This window comes from Oreochromis niloticus, linkage group LG10 (genome assembly GCF_001858045.2).
Source record: "Oreochromis niloticus isolate F11D_XX linkage group LG10, O_niloticus_UMD_NMBU, whole genome shotgun sequence".
NCBI lineage: Eukaryota > Metazoa > Chordata > Actinopteri > Cichliformes > Cichlidae > Oreochromis > Oreochromis niloticus.
Genome location: NC_031975.2, coordinates 23,602,141 through 23,613,022, shown reverse-complemented (window position 1 = coordinate 23,613,022; position 10,882 = coordinate 23,602,141). Strand labels below are relative to the sequence as shown.

The window sequence follows — 10,882 nt, the reverse complement described above, 5'->3', positions numbered from 1 at the left end:
GGCTGCAGTATAATATAAAAGCACGCCAACTTGTCTCTGTTCATACACAGCACACCTCTGACTGTCTTCTTACTGAAGAGCAGAAATGGCATTAAAAGGGAAAACTGCAGTAGTGACCGGAGCAGCGCTGGGGATAGGAAAAGCAATAACTGAGATGCTTCTGCAAAATGGTGCCAAGGTAAAGTTGGGCACCCGTATATCTTTGTAGAGGGGAAAAAAAGAAGTTAGAAATGATTTTACATCAGTGTTTTGAAAATGAACAGAACACCTTTACACGTAAGTGCTAACAGGTTTTCTGTTTGGCATTATATCCCTTTAAAGAATATATCAAAGTTTAACATATTTTTTGTGCTTATCTACATTCTCTTGTTTTCTTTTTGTGGCACAGAAATTGACAAAACTACTTGAAATGTAATATCGAAGTTGAACTGCATTCGACTGCATGTCAGGACACTCCTTAGGATTATTTTTATTTTGAAACTTCAAAGAAAAATATTAATACAGTTTGCATAGTCTCTGAAACTGAACACATGCTAAAAAAAAAAAATAATAATAATAACATGTATGTGTTTCACTGAGTTGGTCCTTGGCTGGCACTTATTTTCCAGAACTTGGTGCTTCGGTCAATCAGTAAACACTGGAACACTCCAAGCTGCAGTGGGTCAAAGTCGACATTTAAAAGTTGAACATTAACTATTAAGAAATTGATTTTTAAACTACAAACAACTCCAAATGTAGCAAGCCACAAATGTTTATCTCTGTCCCTCTGCTCGCCTTCACTTGTGCAGGTAACCCTTTTGGATATAAATGAAACTGCAGGGAAGACTTTAAAGGAAGCCCTCAACAAACAGCATGGAGAAGAGAGATCTCTGTTCTTCGAGTGCAATGTTGAGTCTGAGGAGCAGATCAAAGGTAAAGTATGCACAAAGAAAACAGTAGTGATTTATTGGAAACATGAATCCACCAAGGCCGGAAGAAGTGCCTCAGCAAGCTGAGAAAGAATTAGAATTAGAATTAGAATTCAACTTTATTGTCATTGCACATGTCACAGGTACAGGGCAACGAAATGCAGTTTGCATCCATCCAGAAAGTGCTTTAGTCGTGATATAGATATATTACAATATAAATTAGCAATAATAGAGATGTGTAAGTATATTACAGAAATGGGTCTATTATGGTATGTTATAATGTACACAGTGTGAAGTATGTTATGAATATTCTATAACTATAAGTATGTACAGGCTGTAGTGAGTACAAGCTATGTACAGGCTATGAACAGGATATAAATATGAAATAAAAACTATACAGAAATCTGAGATATACAGTTATACAGAATGTGAACTATGTAAGTTATAAACAGTTGTGGGATTAAAAATTATCGTATGTACAGAATGATTATCTACACAGAACTATACAGTAGTGGTAAAGTGCTAGTGGTTGTGGGTGTGTGTATGTTCAGTCCATGAGTTTAACGTGGGTCAGATGTCAGGAGGCAGAGTTCAGGAGTCTGACAGCTGTGGGGAAGAAGCTGTTCCGGTACCTGGTGGTCTTAGTCCGGAGGCTCCTGTAGCGCCTCCCAGAGGGCAGGAGGGTGAAGAGTCTATGTGATGGGTGACTGGGGTCTCTGATGATTTTCCCAGCCCTTTTCAGACACCGCTTCCTGTAGATGTCCTTTATGGCAGGAAGTGGTGCTCCGGCGATGCGCTGGGCAGTTTTCACGACCCTCTGCAACGCCTTCCGGTCCGAGGCAGAGCAGTTCCCGTACCAGACTGTTATACAGTTGGTCAGGATGCTCTCGATGGTGCAGCGATAGAAGTTCACCAGGATGTCTGAGGACAGGTGGTTCTTCCTCAGAGTCCTCAAGAAGAAGAGGCGCTGGTGAGCCTTCTTGACCAGCTTGGAGCAGTTGGTCGTCCAGGTGAGATCCTCGGAGATGTGGACTCCCAGGAACTTGAAGCTGCTCACACGCTCCACAGCCATCCCCTTAATGTGGATGGGTGGATGTGGGTCAGCATTCCTCCTGTAGTCCACGATGAGCTCCTTAGTCTTCTCGGTGTTAAGCAGCAGGTTGTTTGTGTCGCACCACTCAGCCAGACGATCCACCTCCTCCCTGTAGGCTGCCTCGTCGTTGTCACTGATGAGGCCAATCACCGTGGTGTCATCTGCAAACTTAATGATGGTGTTGGAACCATCAGCAGGTCTGTAGTCGTGGGTGAAGAGGGAGTAGAGGAAAGGGCTCATCACACAGCCCTGTGGTACACCGGTGTTCATTGTGATTGTTGATGAGCAGCGGTTATCCAGTCGGACATGTTGGGGGCGGTTGGTCAGGAAGTCCAGTAACCATTTGCAGATGAGGGAACTGATGCCCAGGTCTGTCAGTTTCCTGATGAGTTGTGAGGGGTGGATTGTGTTGAATGCTGAACTGAAGTCTATAAACAGCATTCTGGCGTAGGTGTTGTTGTTGTCCAGGTGTAAATGGTAAATGGCCTGTATTTATATAGCGCTTTCTAGTCCCTAAGGACCCCAAAGCGCTTTACATATCCAGTCATTCACCCATTCACACACACATTCACATACTGGCGATGGCAAGCTACATTGTAGCCACAGCCACCCTGGGGCGCACTGAGGTGTGAGAGGACAGAGTGCAGTGCGATGGAGACTGCATCCTCTGTGCTCCTGTTCTGGCGGTATGCAAATTGGTGGGGGTCCAGGGTGGGGGGGAGACAGGATTTGAAGTGTGCTAAGACCAGCTGCTCTAAGCACTTAGTGATGATGGGGGTGAGGGCTACTGGGCGGTAGTCATTGAGGCTAGATGGGTTGGAGTTTTTGGGTATCGGGACGATGGAGGTGGATTTGAAGCAGGCCGGTACCACAGCGTGGGCCAAGGACAGGTTGACTATGTCTGTGAGCACTCCTGCAAGCTCCCCAGAACACGCTCTGAGAACACGCCCGGGGATACCATCAGGACCTGCAGCCTTGTGGGGCCTCGCATTGACGCATACTTTTTAAGAAGCAAATCAAATCAGTCGATTGAAGCCCAGAGGCAGGAGAACCCCCACAGTCCTCAGGGTATCAGCACCCCGATCAAAGTTAATTGTCGTACAGACCCTCCCATAGTCTCCAGATTGGAACTTAGTCAAATCCAGCCAGTAGCAGTTCCCAGTCTAGAGCTTAGCCAGCCACAACCAATATTAGATCTTAGCTCAGGGCCAAGCCATTTAATATCAGCCCCTAGCTTTGAGTTTAGCCACCAACAGCTAGCAACACATTTGTGTATAGACGTAAGCCAGCCACAATCAACACCATGTTGCAGCCCAGAGCCCATTCAGAAACAGCCGACAGAATCTTCCAACACTGAGTCTAGCCAACCACTACCAGCAAGAGAAAGGAAGATGGATGGTAGGAAAGATCAGATTCTGTGGCCCAGATCCAGTGAGAAAACTCAGAGCTGGCTCTTATACTAGACCAACAAAAGGGTCCCGTTGAAAGGAAGTTGGAGAACCTGGGAACCATCATCTACAGCTATGGGGCCGAGAGGTTTGGGGTAAAGAACAAGACTCAGAGACAGCAGAAAGGCCCTTTAAACCAGTTAAAGTCCAGGAGACAGCAGGAAAATTACATACTTTATCTCCTCCTGCCCTGCAAGAGGAAATAAAGCAACAGCTTACTAAGCTGTGAAGAGCAGAACACCTCAGATGACAACGTAAGAAGAAAGAACGGACAAGGACCCTTTTCTACAGCAACCCATACAACTTTGTTAAGGGCCTTTTTGTCGAATAGAAGAGTGGGTGCCTCAAAATGCCCATAAAAGACCTGGAAGATCATCTGAGGAAAACTTACTCTGAGGATCGGAGCCATGAGCCAGTTTCCATTTTGAGTGACATGCCACCTATCCAAGCACCTGAACACCAAATGGACATAAGACCACCCACATGGAGTGAAGTCCTCAAATACCTGTGGAAACTGATGAAGTTACCATGGCAGAAAGAAGTGATTCCAAAGGCTTGGCGAAGAGCAGGAGGTATTCTGATCCCTGAGGAGAAGAACTCCTAATCCATCAGCCAGTTTCGCCAGATCAGCCTGCTGAACGTAGAGGGAAAGATCTTCTTCAGTCTTGGCCCAAAGACTATCTACTTTCCTGCAAAAAAACAACGATGTTGACACATCAGCGGAGAAGGCCGGCATCCAGGGCTTCTCGTGATGTCTGGAGCATGCCAGCGTCATCTGGCACCAGATTCAAAGTGCCAAGAAAGAACAAAGAGACCTTCATGTGGTCTTTTTAGACCTTGCCAACGCCTTTGGGCCAGTTCCGCACGAGATCTTGTCGATGGCCTTCAACTATTTCAGCGTACCAAACCACATCACAGGACTGGTCAAGACTTACTTTCAGGATTTACAGTTTTGTGTGACAGCTGAGAACACCACCACAGCCTGGCAGCACCTGGGAATTGGAGTTATGGCAGGCTGCATGATTTCCCCCCCGGCATTTATCATGGCAACGGAGTTGGTCATGTGGGCATCTCTGTGGGTAGTGGGAGGTGAGAGACTCAAGAGTCGCCTTCGTCAACAAAACCATGTACTAGGTGATTGCTACAGAAGCTCCAGGAAAACATCGAATGGGCAACAATGGAGTTTAAGCCAAGTAAATCTCACAGTAAATCTCACATTTTTTTCTGGTTTAGATCTGCTGCTGTGGTTCGCTCGTTAACCTGTTTATCCAGTTTCAGGCCAGCTTTCCCTGATGGCCTCACATTTGACTCTAGAACACTTTGGTATGCAGAGGAGTTAATGGTTGACTTAATGACTGCAAGGTGTCCACTTTGTGTTGACCTGTTCTTTTTGGAGAGAAACCATTCCAACAACTCTACCAACCCTTCCAAAAAAGGAATACGTGTTCAGTCTTTCACGTGCTAACTGAAGCAGATCAGAGATCTACTGTCTGACCTTGGGTTGATGTCCACAAAGTCAAATGTCTTCATCTGAATGTTTCCTACTTGTGAGTCATTTTGCAGTGAGACAATAATTCACAAGTAGCAGACCCTGGATGGGCTTCACATACTTAACCTCTTAATTCCTATGAAAGCAGAAAGGGCATACTTAGTTTTTTATAGTAGTTACTTAGCTTTTCATAGACTTTTACACAAGAAGATTTAAAAAAAGAAAAAAAATGACAAACACACCCAGCCTTTCACGTGACGTCAAAGAAAACGTGATTCATCAGAGGAGGCCACATACAAGCCCTGACTGGTCTGCGAATATGTAACCCCACACACAACAAACTGCGATGCACTGTGTGGTGTGACACCTTTCTATCAAGACCAGCATTAGATTTTTCAGTAGTCTGAGCTACAGCAGCACGTGACGTCACACAGGCCCAGCCTTCCCTCCCCATGTACATCACTGAGCCTTGGCCGTCCATGACTCTGTCATTGGTTCATCACAGTTCCTTCTTTGGACCCCTTTTGGTAGACACTGCAAACTGGGAACACCCCACAAGAGCTGCAGTTCTTGGGGGGTTATCATTTCCTACAAACAGCTTGACAGCTAGGTCAAGTGATGGCTTTTTTAAGTAGGTGTTTCATTACTTTCAGCTTGAAGGCCAGTGATACGTAGCCCATTAATAGAGATATATCGATCATATTTAAGATCGAAGCATTCATTAATGGTAGGACTTCTTTGAGCAGGCTTTTGGACCCCCGGAATGGGGTCTAAAAGACATGTTGATGGTTTGGAGGAAGTAATTACTGAAGTTAACTCAGAAATATCATTTAGTGACAAAAATGGCAAATAAATATCAGTAGTACTTAAAGTGGCTGGATGTGACTTATTGTCAGCCTGGCTACAGTGCTGAAGAGATACTTTGGGTTGGTCTTATTTTCTTCAGCCAATGATCAATAGTGAGATGTTCTAATGAACAGACTCGTTTTCCAGGTTAAATAAAGATCTTCTAAATTAGTGAGATGCAATATCCTCTCTAGTTTATGGGTTTAAGAGTTACACCAGGGAGTCGAACACTTGAAAAAGGATTCAAACCATGAACAAACTGGTGGTTTATCAGGGCTTCTGTTTTGTCTGTAGTCATTTTTTGCTTGAGATGGTGTATTTACTCCTTTGTGACTATTTTACCTTTTAGGTTAAATAAAAACAGGAAACTGTTCATTTCTACTTTCCAGCTGCCTTTCAGAGCACAGTAGACACATTCAGAGGGATAGACATTGTATGCAACAATGCCGGCATCTTGAATGAGAAGCAGTGGGAGAAAACTGTCTCCGTAAACCTGGTAAGGATTGAGTTTCATTTTTACATCATATAAAAAGAAAATGCTCATAGTGGACCACAGTGACTTGTGCATACCTGTCTTGCTGTCTAGATGGGTCTAATCAGGGTGAGCTATGTGGCTTTAGAGTATATGAACAAGTTGAATGGAGGAAAAGGAGGGACCGTGATTAACGTAGCATCTGTGGCAGGTAAACACCACATGGCAGGTAGTCATTAAGCAGATGGAAACAGCAGTGGACATTTCATTTCCCCTCTGAGTTTTTAAAAAAATATCTTCTAAATATGGGACATAATCCTCCAAACAACAAAAAGGTGACCTGCTGTTTGTGGGCTGTTTCCTCTTGTATCCTGCAGGCCTCACTCCAGTACCAACTTGTCCCGTCTATACAGCCACCAAGCATGCTGTGGTCGGCTTCACTCGGGCCATGGCCGTAAGGATATGATAAGTTATAATGATTAAACAAAGTAATTCATAGAAACTTGACTTTATTTTGGTTTTGTATTTTAAGATGAGCCTCAGTCATGTGCGTTTCTTTTACTAGGCTGCCTCGTCCGCCTCAGGCTACGGCTTACGCTTCAATGCAGTTTGCCCAAGCTTGGTCAAAACTGACCTCGTTGCCTCCCTTATGGACAATTTGGGACAATTCTCCCACCTGGCTTATGCTACTCAATGTTCTTCAGTCCAAAGGGCAATGGAGTAAGTGCCTTTTTATTTTGTTAATTATGTTTTTCATTCATGCAAAACATTTCATGCAGCATTTTTTCCCTAAAGCTTCAATTTTTTTCCTCTCGTTTTCCACATCACAGAAACCACTATCAGACTACATCATCTAAAAACCATAAATCTGAAAAAACAAAAACAAGCAAACAAACTTTGAAGATTAGACTTAAAACTTTCCTTTTTGCTAAAGCATATAGTTAGGGCTGGATCAGGTGACCCTGAATCCTCCCTTAGTAATGCTGCAATAGGTGTAGGCTGCTGGGGGATTCCCATGATGCATTGAGTATTTCCTTTTCGGTCACCTTTCTTACTCAATAGACCTCTCTGCTGAATCACACTTGTTATTAATCTCTGTCTCTCTTCCACAGCATGTCTTTCATCCTGTCTTTCTTCTCTCACCCTAACCGGTCGCAGCAGATGGCCGCCCCTCCCTGAGCCTGGTTCTGCCGGAGGTTTCTTCCTGTTAAAAGGGAGTTTTTCCTTCCCACTGTCACCAAAGTGCTTGCTCATAGGGGGTCATATGATTGTTGGGTTTTTTCTCTGTATGTATTATTGTAGGGTCTACCTTACAATATTAAGCGCCTTGTTTTTGTGATTTGGTGCTATATAAATAAAATTGAATTGAATCGAACTGAAGTAGTGCTTCTAAAAATCCTGTGTGCCACCCCTACAGATGGTACTACAGACAGATGTAGCTACTGTGATGTCACCCATTGGTTGGTGAAGCCCCATTTTGAAGCCTTGAGCTGACTTTGACTCTTGCACTGATCAGAAATGTTCAAAATTCACTTGTTAATTTCATCAGAAATTAGTCATTCAGCCCATAAACTCGTGGTGAAAGTGAGGACAGTTTTCCCACAGACTTCTTTTTGTTTTTTTAATCAAAAAGAATGTAGCTTCATTCCACTTCCACACTGCATGGCTTCACTTCTCAGACCTGAAAAGTGAAGCCATCCACTTCGTATGGACTGTATGGCTACTGCTTTCCCCCTCCTCTGAATGTCTTCCAACATCTGTCCTCAGCGCTCTTCATCCATGTATCAGTTACTTAAATCCCATCTGGGAGAAGGAGGCTTTTTAACATCTGACATATAGTCCCTTGGAAAAAGTACTTGCCTTTTCCTGATGTATTTTTTGCATCTTTGTCACACTTAAATGTTTCAGATCATTAAACTAATTTAAATGTTAGAAATGGAGAACACAAGTAAATGTAAAATGCAGTTTTTAAAACATGATTTTTTTTTTTTATTAAGGGGAAAAAAGTCGCACAGCAAGAAGGTCCTGAGTTCAATTCCACCATCAGAGTTTGCATGTTCTCCCCGTGTTTGCGTGGGTTCCCTCCGGGTACTCCGGCTTCCTCCCACCGTCCAAAGACATGCAGTTTGAGGGGGTAGGTTAATTGGATAATCCAAATTGTCACTAGGTGTGAATGTGTGAGTGAATGTGAGCGTGAATGGTTGTCTGTCCCTGTGTGTTAGCCCTGCGACAGACTGGCGACCTGTCCAGGGTGTACCCCGCCTCTTGCCCTATGACAGCTGGGATAGGCTCCAGCGCCCCCCGCGACCCTGGAAAGGATAAGCGGAAGCGAATGGATGGATGGATGGATGGATGGATGGATGGAAAAAAAGCATCCAGACCTGCATGAAATTGGATGACTTGCTGTAGCTGATGGATCCCTGATCTCTGCTCTTAGAAAATCTTCAAATGTCATCAGTTTATGCTTTTAAGCTCAAGAACTCTTGATCACTAATATGATTCAAACCACAACAGCAAGTTCACCTCTGAATGGTTCAAAAAATACAAAATTAAGGTTTTGGAGGGGCCGAGTCAAAGTCCAGTCTTAGATCAGATAAAGATGCTTGTTGTTATTGTGTTTAGAGGGCAATTACTTTAGGTTGGGATAGCTTTTTTTGCCTTGATAAATGATTCATTTAAAAATTGTGTTTTGAATATACTTGAGTTATCTTTGTCTAATATTTAATTTAATATTTGATGATCTGAAACATGTAAAGAAGAAATCGGTAAAGGAGCACATACCTTTTACAGCAGTGTGTAAAAACAGCCGGTGGGTGTCATCGCAAAGGAGGTTATAACTTTTATATTCTTCATTCAATTCAAAGGCGAGGATGATTAATTTGGCTCAAACTATTCTTCTTCTTGCGTCTTCTGTTCAAGTATGAAACAGGAAAGACTGTAAAGGAGTCGAGAAACTGAGACGCGACAAAAGAGGATCACTCGGTTAAAATCTGTGAACCCATTTACATCCTTATTCTGTTAAATCACCGTATATATATACACACTTTTCATTTCAGTCCATCGGAGGTTGCTGAATGTGTCTTCGAGCTAGTGACAGGCGAGGCGAAGAATGGCGAGATCCTCATGAAGGAAGCAAGCAGGAAGAAATATATCACCTTTCCCACACTAATCTAGTGGGTCCTGGCAAAGGCAGTGAACAACCCGAGTAATGTCTGAACCTAAAACTATTAGAGGAAAATGCTGCAGTTCACAGTGTTGTTTTGTTTTGTTTGTGAAAGATAAATCTGTAAATCACCACAAGTGATTAGGAGAAAGAAGCAAACAATAAATGAGTGAAAGTCCAGTTTCTGACTAAGAGGAGAAACGGCTGTGACTGTGCTTTAAACTTTTTGGATCTTTCATGATGCAGAAAATATTTCTTGTAAATTTAAGAGAAATGTTAATAAGAGCTTCCGTCCTTGCACTGCACTTGCACTGAAGAAAGAAAAGTTTCTAACATAACAACAACAAGATGGTTCGCTCTACTTGCTATAGTGTGCACTTACATGTTATAAGAAAACAAAAAAAAAAATCCACTATATTAATTAGAAATATGATTGTTTGCTACTGGAAAATGTTTAAAATTAGAAAATGAAAAGTAAAATCTGCTGTGCTGCTTTATCGTGGGGCCAAACGTCACCTGTGGTCTGGTAAATGTTAAGAAATTCAATGCAAAACATGACAGTTCTGTCCCACCTAAACAAAATTGCTTAAATAATTCTGTTAAACTATGGCTGACTGATCAGCAATGTGTCTTACCTGGTTTGTAGACCTCTTAAGCTAAAAATACAACAAACAGTTCTCTGTCCCAGTAAACAGCTACATTGTCCAAATTACACAGACAACTTTCACATAAAGTACTTTAACATGTTGGAAGCTGAGAAACTACTATGGGAACTATCTTGATTTTAAAAGTCCTTACTTTTGATTATAACCACTCTTCTTCTACAGTCCTGTCTTTCTTACATCTTTTTCCATCTCAGAGTGAAGTTATCTCACACACTCTGCATGGGAAATATAGCAGCTGTACCTTTAACTAACAGACACGCTGCATGACAAACTCCACAAAAGCTTTTGTGTGTTTGCTGATATTTGTTGAGCTGCTAGAACATTTCGTTTGAAATTATCTGCCAGCTTAAATGAAATGTACTCATTTTATCCTAATTCTTCTTCAGTAATGCTAGCTAGATGCTAAGTACAGTGATCACAGCTTATGGCCATCTGCCCCAAAGAGCCCATCACAAATTGTTCCAAGCGTGTTTTTAAATCGTAAGGATCAAGGACTGGTTAAAGACGTCATTTACATGAAAAGGGAAAGACTATTTCTGACCCAAACAGGGGCCTAAGGGTAGATCTTTCACCATGTTAGTCAGTGGTGCTAGTTTCAGTCAATATGCAAATGTACTGTTTATACGGTTGGGGAAACCTAAAGTGTCAGTGGGATGAGTGATGAAACATTTCTCCCACCAAAAACGCTACGTCCAGATGAACAGAATTAAGTTTTTGGGTGAACCTAAGACAATTCAGTTTTATCCCTAATTGCCGTGACCCCCTCTGTTCTCGGCTCTTTCTCTTCCATACACTGTG

General features: G+C 42.7%; 1 protein-coding gene across 1 annotated transcript; it reads left to right on the top strand.

Annotated features, from left to right (window-relative positions):
* Nucleotides 1-26: 26 nt before the first annotated feature.
* On the top strand, nucleotides 27-10,490 carry LOC100691660 (15-hydroxyprostaglandin dehydrogenase [NAD(+)]). The gene is made up of 7 exons (XM_003451416.4): nucleotides 27-178; nucleotides 789-912; nucleotides 6,174-6,280; nucleotides 6,371-6,467; nucleotides 6,634-6,710; nucleotides 6,822-6,976; nucleotides 9,313-10,490. Exons 1-7 carry the CDS (start codon nucleotides 86-88, stop codon nucleotides 9,428-9,430), a joined length of 771 nt encoding a protein of 256 aa, XP_003451464.2. The 5' UTR covers nucleotides 27-85; the 3' UTR covers nucleotides 9,431-10,490.
* The last annotated feature ends 392 nt before the right edge of the window (nucleotides 10,491-10,882 follow it).

Excerpts from the sequence above, each read along its gene's own strand:
- LOC100691660 (XM_003451416.4), top strand. The coding sequence starts at position 86 with ATGGCATTAAAAGGGAAAACTGCAGTAGTGACCGGAGCAGCGCTGGGG. Across the intron at positions 179-788 it reads TTCTGCAAAATGGTGCCAAG|GTAACCCTTTTGGATATAAA; the intron begins GTAAAGTTGGGC and ends TCACTTGTGCAG. Across the intron at positions 913-6,173 it reads GTCTGAGGAGCAGATCAAAG|CTGCCTTTCAGAGCACAGTA; the intron begins GTAAAGTATGCA and ends TCTACTTTCCAG.